The 18951-nt window shown below is 28.5% G+C and overlaps 5 protein-coding genes and 2 long non-coding RNA genes across 11 annotated transcripts; 3 read left to right on the top strand and 4 right to left on the bottom strand.

The window, feature by feature from the left end:
- Positions 1-115: 115 nt before the first annotated feature.
- On the top strand, positions 116-1173 carry LOC113794074 (uncharacterized). Its single transcript, XM_027344159.2, has 2 exons — positions 116-322; positions 407-1173. The coding sequence occupies exons 1-2, from the start codon at positions 223-225 to the stop codon at positions 931-933; spliced, it is 627 nt and encodes a 208-aa protein (XP_027199960.2). The 5' UTR covers positions 116-222; the 3' UTR covers positions 934-1173.
- On the bottom strand, positions 1171-2448 carry LOC113794103 (uncharacterized). Its single transcript, XM_027344189.2, has 2 exons — positions 1849-2448; positions 1171-1778 (listed from the first exon to the last, which is right to left on the bottom strand). Exons 1-2 carry the CDS (start codon positions 2273-2275, stop codon positions 1459-1461), a joined length of 747 nt encoding a protein of 248 aa, XP_027199990.2. The 5' UTR covers positions 2276-2448; the 3' UTR covers positions 1171-1458.
- Positions 2449-4290: 1842 nt separating this feature from the next.
- LOC113794065 (uncharacterized) lies at positions 4291-6321 on the bottom strand. Its single transcript, XM_027344150.2, has 2 exons — positions 6206-6321; positions 4291-6123 (listed from the first exon to the last, which is right to left on the bottom strand). Exons 1-2 carry the CDS (start codon positions 6309-6311, stop codon positions 4367-4369), a joined length of 1863 nt encoding a protein of 620 aa, XP_027199951.2. The 5' UTR covers positions 6312-6321; the 3' UTR covers positions 4291-4366.
- Positions 6322-6414: 93 nt separating this feature from the next.
- On the top strand, positions 6415-7482 carry LOC142645243 (uncharacterized). The gene is made up of 3 exons (XR_012846387.1): positions 6415-6547; positions 6625-7112; positions 7201-7482. It is a non-coding gene; the product is annotated as an uncharacterized LOC142645243 (long non-coding RNA).
- Positions 7335-8819, bottom strand: LOC113794104 (uncharacterized). Its single transcript, XM_027344190.2, has 2 exons — positions 8403-8819; positions 7335-8317 (listed from the first exon to the last, which is right to left on the bottom strand). The coding sequence occupies exons 1-2, from the start codon at positions 8461-8463 to the stop codon at positions 7467-7469; spliced, it is 912 nt and encodes a 303-aa protein (XP_027199991.2). The 5' UTR covers positions 8464-8819; the 3' UTR covers positions 7335-7466.
- A 561-nt stretch (positions 8820-9380) lies between these two features.
- LOC142645242 (uncharacterized) lies at positions 9381-10353 on the top strand. The gene is made up of 3 exons (XR_012846386.1): positions 9381-9796; positions 9882-10094; positions 10157-10353. It is a non-coding gene; the product is annotated as an uncharacterized LOC142645242 (long non-coding RNA).
- A 135-nt stretch (positions 10354-10488) lies between these two features.
- LOC113794072 (uncharacterized) lies at positions 10489-18894 on the bottom strand. Of its 5 annotated transcripts, XM_075821021.1 has the most exons (7): positions 18319-18894; positions 18023-18128; positions 16471-17273; positions 14178-16402; positions 13917-14102; positions 11356-13852; positions 10489-11286 (listed from the first exon to the last, which is right to left on the bottom strand). In XM_075821021.1, exons 3-7 carry the CDS (start codon positions 17246-17248, stop codon positions 10712-10714), a joined length of 6261 nt encoding a protein of 2086 aa, XP_075677136.1. In that variant the 5' UTR covers positions 17249-17273; positions 18023-18128; positions 18319-18894; the 3' UTR covers positions 10489-10711. The 5 variants fall into 5 exon arrangements, with proteins under 5 accessions (XP_075677136.1, XP_075677134.1, XP_075677138.1 ...); XM_075821019.1 differs by lacking the exon at positions 18023-18128; XM_075821023.1 differs by lacking the exon at positions 18319-18894 and having other exon boundaries at positions 18023-18215.
- Positions 18895-18951: the final 57 nt, after the last annotated feature.

Here is an 18951-nt window from a genome sequence, read left to right on the forward strand (position 1 = left end):
TAGTCGATGTTGATCTTGAACTAGATTTTTTTTCTCTCACTCTTTTCGAAAGAAAAAGCTTACTATAAAATACCAGGCTATATTTAAGATTTTGTTTCAAATTGAAATTTCGTTTTTGGTTGATTTCTTTGAATTTTTGATGTTTTCGTCGAACAACAACAACAAAAATAGATAAAATTTGATTGAATTAAAGGTGAAATCCTTCCAAAAAATCTTTTAAAGATGACTTTATATTCGGCATCATTATCATCATCGTTATTGGTGTTTACATTTACATTTATAAATGTTGTTATTCAATTTATGTTTGTCAATGGTTATTATGGTGAGTTTTTCTCTTTTTTTCTTTCTGTTCTTCTGATCATCATGATTGATTAATGATTTTTCCCTTCGCTTCGACTCGAAATAGGACCACCAAAAAGTTTTGGCTATAAAACCGAAACATATCATCCAATTCCACGTAGCTATGTTTATCATGAACAACATTTTCCAAAAATATCTAAATCATATTATGAACATGAACGTCCAAAATTATATAATCGATTCAATGATCATGATGATGGTTTTAAATTTGATCATTATCAACCACCAATGAAACGGCAGATTATTACTTATCATCATCAGCCACCAGCACCTATAATGAAGAAAAAAGAAAAAGAAAATGATTCAATTAAATTTAGTGTAGATATACCTGTTAAAAATATGGATTTTGGTAAAGGTTTAGAAAAAGAAATTATGAATGTTCATGATGGTTTAGCTGAACATACAAAATCATCTGTCGGTGGTCATGATGAATATGGTGGTACTAGTGGTGGTGGTGGTGATAACAATGAAAACGGTTATGGTGATGAAAAAGAAATGAAAAAAGATTTATCAATACCCGAAATATCGATACCAAAATTTGATGTGGATGGTATGTTGGATAAAATTAAATGACGTATAATCGAACGACGTAAACAATCAACATTCGAACGTTAAAAAGAAAAAAACGTTCGAATTTGGAATTTGGAACAAAAAAATATAATCCGGTCACGCCGTCGCCATCTATCGTCGACAGTTTGAAATTTCAGATTTTAAAATTTTTTCAAATATTTATTATTTCCCGCCTCACTTTTGCTCTCTTTTTTTTTGTAATTTTGTTTCGAAAGAAAAATTAAAAAAAACTTGAAAATCTTTTTTCTGTGTTTTGTTTTGCTTTATTGTGAAATATTGTTTACGTTGACAAAGACAACAAGGATATTTGTAGTTTCTAAAGATTAATTTGAAAAGACTTGTTCATGGCTACTCAAACGATTTGTAATGATAGTTGAATGAAAGGGAAGGATAATTGTCAAACAATTATAATCCTGGCTGTTCGAGGTTTTCTCTCTTTCTGGTTTCTTCATGTCAACAAAATGATCAATAAAAAAAATCTTTGCTCTGTTTTTCCAATTTCCGCCACCATCAACGATTTTTTGCTTTTCATTCTTGACGGCCATGTAATGCTGATGATGATTCATGCGATGGATCGATACCGATAATCATTTCACCATTCAAACCTCTGGATAAACGTTTACCATCCAATGGCTTAATATTATGTATAATTGTTGCATCACCATTATCACGACGAAATATATAATCATCTTCATTACGGATTTCTTTATTAACACGTTGTTTATATGGTGTTAATCTTGCCATACGATTATTTAGGGAATTTTCAAAATATAATTGTGCTACATGAACGGTTGTACCATTTACATGTGCTTGTAAATGTATATGTGGTGTACGAAATGCATATTGTCCTTTGAATTGAATGGGGGAAAAAGTAAAGAAGAATTTTTAGAAACAAAGAAGAGATTGCGGGAAACTTACCGGGAAAAACAGTCATAAATTCAACTTCACCATTATCATCGGTAATTTGTACGCCACGTAAAAATGTTGTATTATCAGTTGGAACAGCATGTAGTACGGATTTTGGTACTGTTGTTGGTAGATTTTTTGTATACGAAGAATATGTACCTAATGCATCAGCTTGCCAAATATCAATGGTTACATTTTTCATTGGTTCACATTTAGTAATATCAGTAACTTTAAATTTTAATTTAAATTGTAACCCAGGACGATTTTCACGTATATCACTTCGAACCAAATGATATGGTAAATAATATGGTCCTTCAGTACCTTCAGGTGTTAAAACACATTGATGTTGAAGAATATGTCGACCTAAACGTGCACATAATTCACAATCGATCGATGAAATCGTAGCGATAAACAGAAACAATGACGCTAATTTATTCATTTTTCACCGTAGTTTTTTCAATCTTCAATCTTGAATTTCAACGAAATCCTGCGATTCAAAAATGATGATGGCAAACAAATGAATGAATTACGTTTTACGTTTTGATTCGATATTGATCCATCGTCGTTGTTTGTTGTTTTTTGCTTGATTTCAGTGTACATGTTGTTGTTGTCGTTGTCGTCGTCGTAGCAGAAACTAAATGAAATAAAAAAACTGGATTTCAATTTGAAAACGTTAACGATTAATGACAATCACAACGACAACGACAAAAAGAAAAAACATTGACAACAGCACTCACCGTTTTCAAATTTTCAAATTGAAAAACAAACAAAAATTTTGAAAAAATTTCTCAACTCAACATAAACAACATTCGACCTTCCTCTTTAGAGTCGTCCATCTATCCATCCATCCATCCGATACTATCGATTCGAATCATTCGAATTCAAAAAAAAACATTCGAATTCGAATGTTAATGAAATATAATAATAACGATATCGATGAATGATTAATGATTATAATCTCCTGAATGATAATCATCATTATTATCATTATAAATTATAATTTCGTTTTCATTATTAATCTGTACTTTTTATTTCAAGACAAAATCATCATCATCATCGTCATCATCGTTTATTTGTAATTATAATAATTATTGAAAATCATAATTTTTGTTTTTTCCATTCCAAAAAGGATTCTATTGAATTTTTTTTTTAATTTTCTGGATGCAATAATTCTACGATTTCTATCTGTATGATTTTTTTTGTTGATCATAATCAAAATTTAAAAAATAATGCAATGATCATATGATTTAATTACAATAATCAATTTTGTTTTTGTTTGTTTGTTTTTTTCTTGTTACCAAAAAATCGATTGTCATCAACCATTATAATCATCATAATCATCATTTGATCATTGGATGATCCAAAGCTCAAGTACTTTTGAGTTTTGAGTTTTTTTTTCACTTCTCTCTCTCTCTCTCTCTCTCTCTCTCTCTCTCTCTCTCTCTCTCGCTTTTCAAACATCATCAATTTTGAATTTTCAAGGATGACCTGACCTCGTTTCTTTTTTTTCCAACCACCACATATATACCAATTGTTGTTGTTGTCCTTGTATAATACTTCAATGAATAATGAATGGTGAATATAACCCAACCCCATCATCAGCCAACAAACCCCAACCAACCAAACAATAATCATTGTCAAAGATATCACACACCCGTACGTATAAGTACAATATGTACATACTTCAAGGCTTTCTTAGGTCATCATCATCAACAACGAAGGCCAAACGAGGTCAAATAAAGGTGAATCAAAGATCATGAACTTTAACTAGGACAAATAATAGTTTCAATACCCTCCACATATATTATGTCTATTTTTTTACATCTTGTGTGGTTATTACATAACCCTCATTCATTGTACGGGTGTGTGGGTTCGAATGAAAGGGAGAAAACAAGCAAACCAAAAAAAAAAAAAGAGGTAACCTGGTTATAGTTTTATACTAATTGAATGAGGGTGTTTTGCAGGCGGTGGTGTATCGAAAGGGATGGTTACAATACGAAGGTAACCCAATCATGTTTTAGACGGGAAAAAAGACCGGGTTAAAAATGGTCGGGTTATTTTTTTGGATTGAAGGCGGATGTGGGTGGCCAATAAAATTGTTGTTGGCGGTTAAATTTTAGGTTCGGTAGGGTTCAAATAATCGACCTAATAACCGATTACCCGAATATCTAGCGTGTGTTGCGGGTAAATTCAAATGAAAATAACCGACTTGTCTATGGATGAAGAAACAAAACTAGGTCATCACTGACTGCAGTCTTCTGTACACGTAGACTGAAAGCTTAGTTTAGTTTTTGTTCAATCAGTTCAGTTTAGTTCAGAAAAGCATTGCTTTTCAACATGATAAGCGTAGCGTTGGTTAATTGTCAATCAAACCTTTCAATCCATTTTTGTTTTTTGTTTTTTATCTTTTGTTTTAAAATTAATTAATTAATTAACTAATTAATTTTTTAATTAACAAAACAAAAATTATCAATATTCAATAATAATGGACATTTGATGCAATGATAATGATGCAATGATGATTGGCAATTTAATGACGATGTTGTTGTTGTTGTCCATGTCCATAAAATTGATTTAATAAATTATCAATTTCATCTTTGAATGGTTGTTGTTGTTGTTGTGGCGATGACGATAATTCATGATGACCACCAACAATATCATGATGATGATGATGATGATTTTGATGAGCATTTGTTTTGGATGAAAATAAATCTTCAGGTATTGGATAATTTGATAATGTTATTAGCTGTTGGCTATCATTTGAATCATCGTTTTGTATCGAAAATTTTCCAGTTTTAAATCGATTATAATCCATATTACCATTAGCATCATCAGCATCTTCATTATCATCATCCTCATTAGCATATGTTAATGAACTAATACTTGATTGTTTTGAATAATGATCACTGGTACCATGGTCGTTATTCATATTTCTACCATGATTATTACCACGATCATCATAATCATCATCATTATCATCATTATTCGAAAGAAATGAATCTGATGATGATTGTTGTTGATTCCAGAATGGTGTTTCAAAACCAAATTCTTTTGCATATTTTGTTATTGATTTTTGCCAATCAAATGGTTGTTGTTGCTGTTGTTGTTGATCATCAATTAAATCGATTGATGATAATGACGATGTTGATGTTGGTTTATTTAGTTTCATCGATGATGATGATGATTGTGATGATCGCATCAACGAACCACCAATTGGATCATGAAATGATAATGTCATTGATGATTGTGGTGGTGTTGATGATGATGTATCTGATGATTGATGTCTTGATTTGAACGATCCTGTTGCTGATGATGATGATAATAATGTTCGTTGTTGTTGTGTTGGTGGTATTTCATTTGATTCTTTCGACACAGGTGAATCCGTACGATATGATTGTTGATGATATGACCTTACTTTACTATTAGGTATTGTTGTTGTTGTTGAACGACGACCTTGTTGTCTTTGTTGTTGTTGTTGTTGTACATTACGTTTATTCATCAATGATGGTAATGGTTCTTTTACATTACGACCATTACGTTGTTGTTGTTGTTGTAGACGAGATGCCGGATGATAACGTGGTTCATTTGATAAATTAATTTTCGGTTCTTCAAATGATAATGTCATATATGTTTCACGTGGTGATTGTGTTGTTGTTTTTGTTGTTGGTGTTTGAATCGATAATTGTTGTTTATGATTTGGATGTTTCGATTTAATTGCCGTCGATGGTTTTAATGGTTTCCATTGTTGTTGTGATGATGGTGGTAGATTGGTTAATAATTGTATCGATTTTGGTTTAATCATTCGTTTGGCAATCGTTGATGGTGATGAACGATGATGATGATGAGGATATGATATTGGTGATGTTCGGTGATTCAATCTTATTGTCGGTACAGTTGGCGGTGGTGGTGGTGGTGGTTGATAATCAGATGCAGGTTTTTGTTGTTGTTGCTGCATGATTGGACTACGATATTGTACAATAGTTGTTTCATCATTATTCAATATTGATGGTTTTGTATTGAATATTATTCTGGTTAATTTTGGTATCACTTTTTGATAAAAAGGTTGATCATCATCATCATTAGCTGTTGATGATGATGAATGTTCATTTGATGGACTAGCAACAAGATTTACAACGGATTTTATTTTATCATTTATTGATTTTGGATACAATGTTGTTGATGATGATAATGAGGATTGTGAGTTCGTTGATGATTGCGGAATACGTTTAAAATCAAAATTATCAACCAATTTTGATATTGATCTTTCATCATAGATGAATGAATTTCCTATGAAATCAAAAAACAAAAAGCAAAAAACAAAACAAAACAAAAATTATAAAAATATCCTCGAAACAATCAATCAATCAACCTTTAGGATGAATTACTGAATGATGTGCATCGATAATTTGCATCATTATCATCATTGAAATTATCGTTATTAACTTTGAATTAACCATCATCATCATCATTATCATTAACGGAAATATATTCTTTCGAATCAAAACAAAGAAACAATCGATATTTATGTTTACTATCGATATTTGACTATCGATATATCGAAGAACAAAAAACAAGTGTAAAATGATCAGGGTATTTTATTTGTTGTGTGATCCATTTTTATACCGAGGAAACGAAAATCGAAAATAACGAAAAAATTTTCCGTTTTTTGTTTTCGCCCGATTTTCTCCAAACTATATCATTACCCGAAAAGGTATGTTTGTTGCCAATTTGTGACAGAAATGAGAAAAAAAAATGTTTCCCATAAATCTCACTATCATCATCATCCAGAAATCATTGAGCGACGAACAAACGAACGAAAAATAAGAAAATCTATCAGACCGAATCTGAAAATTCAATAAACCATGGTTTTCAACAACAAAATGTCCCAAAAGTAATTTTTTATTCAACCAAAAATAACAATTTTGTTGCTTGTCATCATCATCATCCTATGTATTTACCACGATTGAAGAAGAAATTGTCAATCAATCGATCGATCGATCGACAAAAGAAAAAAACTACTTATCAACAACATTTGGATTGGTCGAATTCATTCGATCAACCTGATGATAACGATGACGATGATGATTATTGACATGTTTTTTGGTTGCAATAAAAATCCAACAATAAGAAAAAAACATTGTCATCGTGTTTATCATGTCGAAAAAAAAACATTCGAAACATCGAACGATTTTTTGTGTGTAACGACATTTTTGAATTTTTTGTTTTCTTCAAAAAAAGAACATTATCTTTTTTTTGAACAAATTGTTAACACCATGGTAAGCAAAACATCCCCTTTTTAAACAAATGATAATAATTATAAACATTTGCCTGATTTACTTCGATTTCCTTGTGTGTGTGTGTTAGTGTTTGGCATGCATATTTTACCCGGTTTGATAATCTATAATCATTATCAACTGGCTTCCGATTTGCCAATTTTCCACTATTTTCCCGCTTTGTCAACATGATAATCAACATTATGCAAATTTTTTTTTCATTTGTTTTAAGTTAGAATAAATAATAATTATTTTATTAAATTAAATGGGGAGAAAAAAAAGCGGAAAAAGATATGGTGGTGGTGAAGTGTTAAAAAAATTAATAATCAAATAAGGTCTAAAAGGGGGGAGGAAAAATCACAATTCACGATTATGATGATGATTATTTTGATGATAATGATGATGATGTGGAAAATGATGTGGAATTTTTATTCTTTTAAATAAATTTTTAAGATTTGTTAATGTTGATTCGGAATGTTGATGATAATAATGATAATATTCCGATGATGAACATGATGATGATTTATCAACATTATAAACATGTTTACGACAATTTTCTATAGCTTTTTCAAATTTATCCGTTAATTGTTGACGAAAATGTTGTCGATAAATATTTAACATAAATACATGATGAAATGCTTTTATATGTTGTGTTGAATAACAATAATTAAATAATTGTATTGCACCAATTTTATTTACATATTCTTTAACTTCATCATATGGATTACGATATTGACGACAACGACGATAATTATCACCAACATTACCCAAGACGAATACTGTTGGTCGTTGATTACCATTACCATTACCATTATCGTTATTATACAATGCTAATATTGAATCTAATGCCATACGCATCTGATTAAATGATTGTTGATAATTTAATAAATCATAAACACCAATTATAGCATCTAAACGATGATAATATGGTTGTATTGTTGAACGATCTAATTGTCCATTACAGGTACGTTCAAATACTTTTAATTGTATTTCGATTTCACGAAATTGTACTGTTTGTGAATAATAACATTGTTTTATAATATTGTTTGTATCGGCTGTTGTTGTTGTTGTTTCATTATGTTTTTCGCAATTAACACCACAATCGCCATTGCGGCCATTCATTGATTGTTGTTGTTGTTGACAATGATATTGATATGGACAATTTGTACGGCTTAATATTGATGTTATTAAATTTGTTTTACCACAACCTATGACCGAAACAAAACAAACAAACGAAAAAATCACAGTGAAAATTAAGTTTCAACAACGAAAAAAGCAAAAAAATAATCATACCTGATGGTCCAATGACCAGAATTTTTTGCGTGATACGATGATAAAGTGGAGATTGAGACATTTGTAGCTGATTTGATTATGAAAGTTTGAAAGACAAACAAACAAAGAAAAACAAGAAATCCAAAAAAACAGAGAAAATTTTCAGAAAATAATATAAAGGTGAGATTTGTCCGAAATAAGTTAAGAAAAAATCAACAAAAATATTTTGATGACATTGATGATGAACAAAAATCACAAATTCGTTATATAAATGAGAAAAACGAAACGAAATTAAATAGAAAGAGTTTTCTCGTCAACAAAAAAGTTATGAAAAAGTCCATGCAAATAAAAGTATGGATGTTTCACAAATCTGATGATGATGATGTTGATGATAATAATGATGATCAACAATATTATTTTTTGCTTCAAACGATGACATTTTTGATCATTGAATGATACATTTGGAAACAAAACAAGAGAAAAACAATGATGATAAACGAAAAAAAACTTAACAAAACAAAACTTAACAAAAAATAATGATGATAATTTAGAATTTGTTTCCAATGCTGAAGATGACCATTAAATAATTTTGTTTTTGGATGAGATAAAATTGTCCGAAACGATAATGACGATGATGATGATGATGACTTGTAAATTTTTTTTGATTTTAGTTTTTGATCGTTGACAACTCTTTTTATAATCAGTTTTTAAGTGGGAAAATTCAAAAAAATCGAATCAAGTTTAAATGTTTTTTGACATATGCTGCTTTTGGCTCATGTCGATATCGTCGTCGTCGTCGTTGATGTTTGATTGATTGATTGATTGAAAAGTGATTGACAAAATCATCAAAGTGATTTTCTGATTGAAAAATCATTTATATACCTAAATGGAAAGAAAGTAACAAATAATAAAATTACAATAATAAAACTATGGTGACGATTTGATTAAAAACAAACAAACAAACAGAAAATTCAAACATATGTTGTACCCTTTTTTGGATTTATTGTTGTTTGAAATATCAAACAAATAAAGCAATCTTATCATTTGGATTTTTGATTTTTGATTCCTGATATTTTGTAATCAATTTTTCGATGTGTGATATTTCACTATAACGTCATTTTGTTTGTTTTGGGTTCTTTGGTTCCTGGTTTCCTGGTTCTTTTGGTCTTGTCTATTTTTATCATTCGAATTTATTTCCACCTAAATTGGCCTAATGTGTTGAAATAATGTAATTTTCGAATGTAACTTTTTGTTGATGTTTTTTTTTGTTTTTCTTTTGAAATTACCAAAAAAATAATTTTCATGTTTTTGAAATTTTTGAAAATTACTAAAAACATTGCCATATTACAAATTGGTATTACAATTTACCGAATACCATGATGATGATGATCATGCACAACTGATGATCACGACAGGTATGATAATCAAATGATAATTTAAATAATTTAAAAATTTCATTCAATGATTTGTTTTTTTTATAACAAAAATATATTGGCATAGAGATGGCAATATCAATCAATGCAAATATTGATCAAAAATTACACTCAACGATAATCAAGTGGTTAATCACATGATTTTTTTTTCATTTTCAAGAAACAAAAAAATTGGATTCTGACATTTGTTCTGTTACCAATCAAATATATGTTCCAATCAAATGATTTCTCAATTTATTTCGAAACCTTGTTAATCCGGCTTTCAACAACTACCAACTGGGTGAGTAACAAATCCTACGTCAATCAATCGATTATTTTTTGGTTATCTTTTCAATCAAAAAGGATAAAACTGCTGTTATTATAACCAAAAATATTTAAAAAAATTGAAATTTTATTCACTGCAATTGATAAAAAGTCAAGTGGTACATGTCTACAAAACGTGCGGATTTTCTTCTTTTTTTTGGATCAATAATTTTCAATCATCAATGGGAAACAAAAAAAAGATTAAAGGCCAAAGATTGGATTACTGCGATAATCCATTATCGTTAAACATCTTTATTTCTTTTTTTTAATGTGAAAAAAATTACAAATTTTTTATAAATCAAGATAATTATTATTATAAGAAAAAAAAACTACTATATATTCAACAATAATAAGATAATCATTTTTTGTTCTGTTTCAAAGATACAAAAAAAAATCTATAAAATTATTTATAAAAAAAAAAATTTGTTTTATAAATTTTGTATATAAAAAAAAACAATTGAATAAAATCTATATAAATAAGCTATTTGTATATGTAAATTATTAAAGGGATTTTTAAAATAAAAAAAAAAAAGATTTATAAAGAATCGTAATTTGAAAAATTTATCCAACAAAATGATGGACATGTTTTTGAGATTAAGTTGATGAATCTGGTTGTGATTCACTTGTTGATGTAGTAACAATTATTGTTGATGTTTGTCCCTTATTATTATTATTATTATTATTATTTTTATGATCATCATCACAATTATCATCCGTTTCCATTGATTCATTTTTATTGATCATCGATTTATTACCGGGTTTTAATGTCGATGATGATGATGATAATAATAATGGTTCATTATTTGTACGATTTTTAAATTTTTTAACACGAATAAAATTATTTTTTGATGATGATGATGATGATGATGAACTTATTTGATCGATATTGGTATTCAAAATATTTGATTGATAATGATGATGATGATGATGATGATAATGATGATGATGGTTATTACGAATATTTGATTGATTACCAATTATAACATTACCAACAACACCTGGATTTATTGATCCAGTAGTTTTAAATAATTTTTTCTTTACATTTAACATTGTTGAATTTTGATTTTGTGGATAATGATTTGAATTCAATAAAATATTTGATGATGATGATGATGATGGTGGTGGTACTGACATTGATCGTTGATGTTGATATATTGATAAATTGGAAGCTAAATACATAACAAACAAACGTCATGTGATGTACAAAAAAAAACACATTATTAATTTTAATTACTTACAATTATGATTATGCCATTTTGGTAATATCATTAATGATGATGATGATGATTTTGTTTGTAATGGCTGATGTAAAAGGCCAGCCTGTGGATGATGATGATGATGTTGTGGAAAAGAAATCGTTCGAAATGGTATTGTAGCTGAATTTGCTAATTTGGAAGGAATTTTATTCTGTTTTTGATGATGATAATTATGTTGTTGTTGTTGATATAGGTTACCATTATTATTATTATTATTAATATTACCAGGACTAGATAATGATGATGATAATGGTAAATGATGATGAGCTGTTGTTGTTGTTGTTGCTGTTCCTGTAGAACCGGAATTATAAAATTGAGCTGAAGAATTTGTTGTTGTTGTCGTTGATGATTGTTGTTGTTGTCCAGTTTGTGTTGGATAAACAATTCGATAACAAAATCCAGGATATGATGATGATGTATTACGATTGGCAGTGTTTGGCGTAAGATTATTATTGTTGTTGTTTACCATAGATGATTGTTGTTGTTGTTGTAATAGCGAGACTCTATTATTAATCATATGATGATGATGAGAATTATTATTATTATTACGATTACTTAATATCGGAACTTTTGATCCACAATGAACAGTATTGTTGTTGTTCGGTGTTGGCAATAAGGCAATACCATTATTATTATTATTATTATTACGTTGTTGGCTATTGATCATCGATGTTTTCTTTTTCGATGATGCAGATAATGAAACTTTACCACTATTATGACCGGGATTAATACCATGATGATGATAATAATTTCCTTTATAACCAGATTTATTTACATTAGTTGAATTTGTTTTAGCCATCATCATTATTGATGGCTGTTGTATATTTGATATTATATCACTATGTTTAATGATTGTATTCAAATGTTTTTCAAGTGCTAAATTCGATACCGATCGTTGATGATTCATATGAGATTGTTGATGTTGTTGTTCATGATGTTTTGGTGATTTTCTTTTTTTCGTACTACATTTCAATGAATTCGGATTAAATGATTTATTGCCTTGAATTGACCATGATGATTCAACAACCTTTTTGTTTATCACTACCACAGCTGATGTTTCTGATCCGGCTTCAGTTATGCTGGTATTGCCTTTGGAATCCATAGTTTCATTTGAATCGACAATCAATTCATCAACATTAGCTACATAAATTAACCCCGGACATTTCGTTGATTCAGATTCCGTTGAATTATTGACAGTTTCCATTGCTGTTGTTTCGATTATTGACGATGATGATAATGTCGAAGATTCGGATACAACTAAATCATCTATAATCAATTCTGATGAATCATTATTCAAATCAATACCTTCATCTTCTTCGGATGATGATTTATCCAATGGTTCCAATATAACATCATCATCATCATCATTATTTTCATTCATTTGATCCAAATAATCATTTTCAACCGTTAACATCAGTTCATTTATCAATTCAATTACACTTGAATCAATCGATGTAATTGATGGTGTTGGTGATGATGATGAAATCATTTCATCATTATATTGTTGTTTACGTGGTTTTTTCCGTTTATTACGTAATTGATAATAATTAAGATTTAAATCCAAACGTATATCATCAATTAATGTATATAATTTATATAATTCTTCCAATACAATACGATCCTTTTCTAATTGTCGTCGTATTTCTAATTGTTCTGATGTACAATAACCTATTGAATTATAGTTGTTAGCGGAAGATTCAATTTCCGATATTATAGTACCATTATTATCCATATATGCATCATAATAATCCATTATTATTTCAATCAATTGTGATTGATCATTATTATCAATATCGGAAACGTTACGAGTACCAATCATATTTGTTTTAGTTATGCAATGATCATTAACAGTAATCGGTATCTGATGCAGATGATTAATTACCCAATAATTTGTACATTGTAATAATGTAAAAAGTACAATACATGAACTAGTACGAATAGTTGATACACGATCTTTTGTAGCTAATTCGGTTAGCTGATGTAATAATCGATAACGTTGTATCATTAACATTGCAAAAAATTGTGATGAATGTAATTCTTTAAGATTTAAATGATATCGATATTTTGAAAAACGATATGATAATTCTGACCAATTCATTAATGATGGACATTGTTCTTCAATATCCATTAGATAATGATTGGGTAATGATTCACGCCATTCAATTGAATCACGAAATAAAAAACGTATAAACATTGCTAACATATCAATATATAATTGACGATCTTGATATCTTTGTGATTGTCGAAGATTACGATCTAACCAATTAAATAAATCAAATGATAGATAGGCATTTTGATCATGATCATGATCATCAAAATTTAATGGATATGATATCATCATCATCGTTGTTTGATTATTGGCACCATTGTTTACCGCTGTTGATTGAACACAATATTTTTCAAAATCATGTTGAGCAAAATTTTCCAAATAAACCATCAAAAGACAACGTGCAATTGCTTGTCGACAAGGTATTGGACGCTATAAATCGATTGGAAAATTTTAGAAAAAAAAAATTTAAAATTAATTAACTGAAATAACATACCGTTGTACTAAATCGTAATAATAACCGTGGTATTATTAAACGTTTAACAATATCAACAGGTATAATTCTTGATAAACGAAACATAACATCAAAATATTGTATATGTAAACGCCATTTTGGTTTTGTACTTAGATATGTTTCCGAACGCATAAATGTATCGACAACATATTCAATGATTGTATTTGTCTATACAAAGGGAAAAGGAAATTTTTAATTAGAAAATTTCATTTTTTTTTTTTTTTTGAAACAAAACAAACATACCTGAGCAGTCAATTGTGATGAATTTAACATCGATGTAAATACATCGACAAAATTACGAATAATCTGCGCTATGACATCAAAATTTTGTGATTGTAAAACATTTGTCAATACCGAATATAGCCGTATTGGTTCGGTAAAACGTTCAACTAATTTTTCAATAATATTCGACATTTTCATTGCAATTTCATAATTATTATCAATCGATAATGTATTCAATATATCAATTAAACGTGTTGCAATATTATCTTTATTATCATGATTATTACGTTCAATTTCCAATGATAATGGTGATTCTGAATTTGATTCAATATCAACCGAATCGGTTATATCTTCATCTTTATTTGATGATTGAACCGACGATACAACTGAAACCGGTAATCGTGATGGTTGTCCAGATTTAAGTCTTAAACTTTTTCTTGAACGTAATTGTCGATTATGCAATGGTTTTATTGATTGTTGTTGCTGTAGTTGTTGTTGTTTACCAATATCATAAAGATCCGATATTGTTGGTATTAATGATACCAATATTATTTTACATGATATTGTTTTATAACGAAAAAAACCAAATATATCTAAATTATTCAATGCATTCGATGTAAATGTATATTGTGTTGAACCAATACTAAAATCATTATTATTCTGTATTGTTGTTGTTGTTATATTTGAATTTGTTAATGTTTGTATATTATTATTATCATTATTATTATAATTAGAATTATAAGCTGATAATGTTTCATTATTTAATGATTGTTGTTGTTGTAAATGTTGTTGTAGAATTGATGTTGTTGTTGTTGTCGTCGATAATGGTAATGGTAGTGGTAATGATGATGGTGATGATAATGTTTTAACATTCATCATATTACCATCAACATTTGTAACTTGATATCGACCGATAAAATTTTGTTGCTGTTGTTGTTGTATGTTTGAATTATTTTTACCTAAATCCATAAGATTAATTTTAGTTAAAATTGAATTTGTTGATTGATCAATTAAAGTCGTGGACGATGATGATGATACATCAATCAATGTATTATCAGATGATAATTGCGATGGCGATTGTGGTGTTAATGGTGGCGGTGGCGGAAGAACATAATGAAATGCACACAGACGATAATAAAAATCTAAATACCAATGATCATGATCAAACATTTCCATTAAAAAACGTTGATCAATATTTAGATTATCACATTGATGATTATCATTATTATTCATCATATAATCTCGTAATATTAGTATAAATAATACAAGACTTTGATAATGTGAAAATAATGTCTGTGTTATTGAATCATGTGAACCAATTTGATCACGCCAATGTAAAAAACAATTAAATAAATCTTGTTCAATTTTTATCGACATCGAACGATATTGATCAATAAAATCTAACATTCGTTGAAATGTTTGTTTCAATAATGGTAAAAATTTTTGATAAATAAATTCCAATACATTGTTCTTTGTGGATTTTTCCGTATTTTGTTCATTTGATTCTGGTTGTTCTTTTTCGGATGGCATTTGTTCATTATCACAATGTTGTTGTTGTTGTTTTTTCATTGAAATTTGATTAAAATGAAGTAAATATGATAATAATGATGTTAATGAATCAAGTAATGCAAAACAGATTGTTGTCGATGTACAAAGTGAATTATTATTTTGTTGTTGTTGATTGGAAGACGATGATGAAGAATTATCATTATCCAATACAATAATTGATAATTTTTCAAATAATGGAAAAATTATTGATTGAAAATAATCAAATTCAACACGTCTTGCATAATTAGCTAAAACAAAACAAATTGTAAATCGTACCGATGTTGTTGTTTCATTCGTGATCAATTCACTTAATAATGGCATTAATTTTGTTTCGATTGTATCCATTGTAAGACAATCATGTATATTCAATAATAATTGACAGGCAAATATACGACGATCAGTTTGTTCCATTGTTAATGAACTTATTGCAATATTTAATATATCCATTAATAAATCTTGATCAGAATTCGATACTAAACGATTATTATTTTGTATCATTTTATTTGTTGATGGATTATCACTGTTTGTTGGCATCATCACTATTGATGGATCAATATCGGATTTAGTAAATGATGATGACGATGAACAATGATCATCTAATGTTGTTGATGATGATGATGTTTGTAAAACATATGTCGGTATATTTAATTCGGAAAAATTTTTTGTAAAATCTAATAAAAGATTTGGCCATATTTTTTCTATAATTAAAAGAAAAAAAAATTCAAAGTTACAAATCAGCAATAATAATAATTATTATTACACATACCTGTACTAGTATTAATCTGTGTTATAATTTGTCGCATAAAATCTTCTAAACGAAGACGTTTTTTATCATCATTCATCATTTGTTGTCCATTATTGAATGATGATGTTTCGGTTTTTGTTTCATCATCTGTATCATCATCATCATTATTATTATCCGTATCACCAATATCAATATTATTATCATGATCCATCATAATAAGATCATCTAAATTTGTATCAATAAATTTCATATGATCTTCATCATTATTATCATCATTTTGATCACCATCATTATCTTGATCATTATCATCATCTTGATCATCAATATCATCTGATTCACATATAAATGGATTATTATCATTATGTTGAGAATTTAAAAATATTGTTGTCGTTTTCATCATTGGTATTGGCAGTGTTTGTAATGATGACATCGATGAGGATGATAATCTGACATTCGGTGGATTATTCATTTCCTGTAGAAATATCAATTCATCATTCAAAGTTGTTGTTGCAGTGGCAGTAGTGGTGGTTATTGATTCTTCACAATTACCACAATCATCATCATCAATGATAGCTGATTCAATTGGAATTGATTTTTCATCCGTATCATCATCCGCATCATCATCAATAATATTATCACTTTGTTTCATATGGTCATCATCATCATCATCACATGGACTAGTTTGATTTATGTTGGATGTTTGTTGTTCCATCGATTGATGATTATTATCATCATCATCATTCGATCCATCATTTAGTTTATTATCAGTTGATGATTCTATTATTTCCATCATATCCATATCATTATCGTTAGCATAATTTTATCTGATGGGGAAAAAAAGAAAAAAATTTTTTTGTTAATTTTTCAATCACAGATTTTATCAAAAAAAGACAAAAATAAAATCAAACAAACAGCAGAAAAAAAAGGCGAGCAGCAACAAAATATCCTAACAACAACAACAACAACAAAAAGAGACGACGAAACAGCTTCGGAAGACAATTTCTTCTTGTCTCTCTCAATGGATGTAAAACAACAACAACGAAAAAAAAGGATAAAACAACAACACAAAAAAAAAAATGAAAAAACAAAACTGGTCAACAACGACGATGATGAAAAAAATATTGATCGATGACATAGTTATCATCATCATCAAGAACATTCAATAAGTAAATGTTTTGTTTAAAATAGAGAAAAATGAATATTTTTCTCTCATTTTTCTTGATTCAATAGAAAAAAACTAACCCAAAACGAGAGATGATGATGATGATATTAGGGCAAGAATGATTTCTTATATGATGGATGGATGGATGGATGGATGGATGGATTGTTTGTTTGTTTGTTTGGGAAGAAACATAAAAAACGTTAGAATTAATTTTATTAAATATTTTTTTTTGTTGTTTGATTGAATTTCACAACAACAAAGAAAAGAGTGAAAAAAAATATTTACGGGGAAAAATGAAGAGAGAAACCTGTTTGATCAACAACGAAAAAATTTTTTGTTTGTTTGAAATGAAATGATGCACAAAACATGTATAATGTGTAATTGAAGCGATAGAAAGAAAGAAAGAATTACCGTTTTGTTTCATTAATGGTTGTTTAAAATGATGATTTTTTTCATCTAATCAAACTAGATCAGTGGAAAAAATTCAGGTTTTGACTATTGTCGATGATGAGGATACCTGGTGGTAAAATATTGGCAAGGGGCAAGAAAAATGAAGATAATCAAGGTAACAAAACAGGATTCCGTTATTGGAAAAAAAAAGTTTCGATAATAGTTCCGTTAGTTTCTTGATCTTTGCTCTCTTTTTCAAATGTTTTTGACATTTGAAAATTTTTTTGAAAAAAAAAACAAAAATAAAGTATATTTACCGGGATATCATTTTATGTTATTCTTATATGATCATAATTAAAAATTAAAAAACAACAAAATTTTTTCAAATTTCAATTTGATTGCTGATTGAGATTACGGTTGACGACCTTTGATAATGAGATACATTCGATCATTTTTTTACGCGCACATCAAAAACATTCGATTTGATTCGATTCGAATCGAATCGTTCGATCGATCAATTCAAAACATTCGAATTGAAAAAAAAGACAGGTTTTTTTGCAAAAATTTTTTTTTTTTTTGTAAATTTGTAAACAAAAACGACAACATTCATATCACAAGTAAAAGAGAGATTTGGTAATTAAAAAATGTGTTGAAATGAAAACAAACAAAAAACAAAAACAAAACAAAAAAATGAATGAATTTGGCACATTGACCGTATCGTACGTAAATGATGTTACGCGACAAGAATTTTTTAAAAAAGATCCATGGATTCTGTCGATAATTGTTTCAACAAATCTTAAACGGTGATCGCAGTTTCGTTCCAAGAATCAAGAGTTATTTGTTTATCGAAGACAAGACAGAAAATTAAATGTGCGCACCTAAAATGAAATTTGAAAAATTTGAAAAAAAAAGAAAAGAAAAGAAAAAAAGGTAAATGAACGAAAACAGAA

Source organism: Dermatophagoides pteronyssinus, unplaced genomic scaffold (assembly GCF_027571235.1).
Source record: "Dermatophagoides pteronyssinus isolate colony J.1.1.1.1 unplaced genomic scaffold, Derpt_VIB-CSIC_2022.12 sq0008, whole genome shotgun sequence".
NCBI lineage: Eukaryota > Metazoa > Arthropoda > Arachnida > Sarcoptiformes > Pyroglyphidae > Dermatophagoides > Dermatophagoides pteronyssinus.

Bases quoted from the DNA above. Each gene is read 5' to 3' on its own strand.
- LOC113794074 (XM_027344159.2), top strand. From the start codon at position 223: ATGACTTTATATTCGGCATCATTATCATCATCGTTATTGGTGTTTACA. The intron at 323-406 runs GTGAGTTTTTCT...GACTCGAAATAG, and splicing joins GTTTGTCAATGGTTATTATG to GACCACCAAAAAGTTTTGGC.
- LOC113794103 (XM_027344189.2), bottom strand. From the start codon at position 2,275: ATGAATAAATTAGCGTCATTGTTTCTGTTTATCGCTACGATTTCATCG. The intron at 1,779-1,848 runs GTAAGTTTCCCG...TTCAATTCAAAG, and splicing joins ATTTATGACTGTTTTTCCCG to GACAATATGCATTTCGTACA.
- LOC113794065 (XM_027344150.2), bottom strand. From the start codon at position 6,311: ATGATAATGATGATGATGATGGTTAATTCAAAGTTAATAACGATAATT. The intron at 6,124-6,205 runs GTTGATTGATTG...TTGATTTCATAG, and splicing joins TTCAGTAATTCATCCTAAAG to GAAATTCATTCATCTATGAT.
- LOC113794104 (XM_027344190.2), bottom strand. From the start codon at position 8,463: ATGTCTCAATCTCCACTTTATCATCGTATCACGCAAAAAATTCTGGTC. The intron at 8,318-8,402 runs GTATGATTATTT...TTTCGGTCATAG, and splicing joins TCTGGTCATTGGACCATCAG to GTTGTGGTAAAACAAATTTA.
- LOC113794072 (XM_075821019.1), bottom strand. From the start codon at position 17,248: ATGGATATGATGGAAATAATAGAATCATCAACTGATAATAAACTAAAT. The intron at 16,403-16,470 runs GTATGTGTAATA...TTTTAATTATAG, and splicing joins ACAGATTAATACTAGTACAG to AAAAAATATGGCCAAATCTT. The intron at 14,103-14,177 runs GTATGTTTGTTT...CCCTTTGTATAG, and splicing joins CATCACAATTGACTGCTCAG to ACAAATACAATCATTGAATA.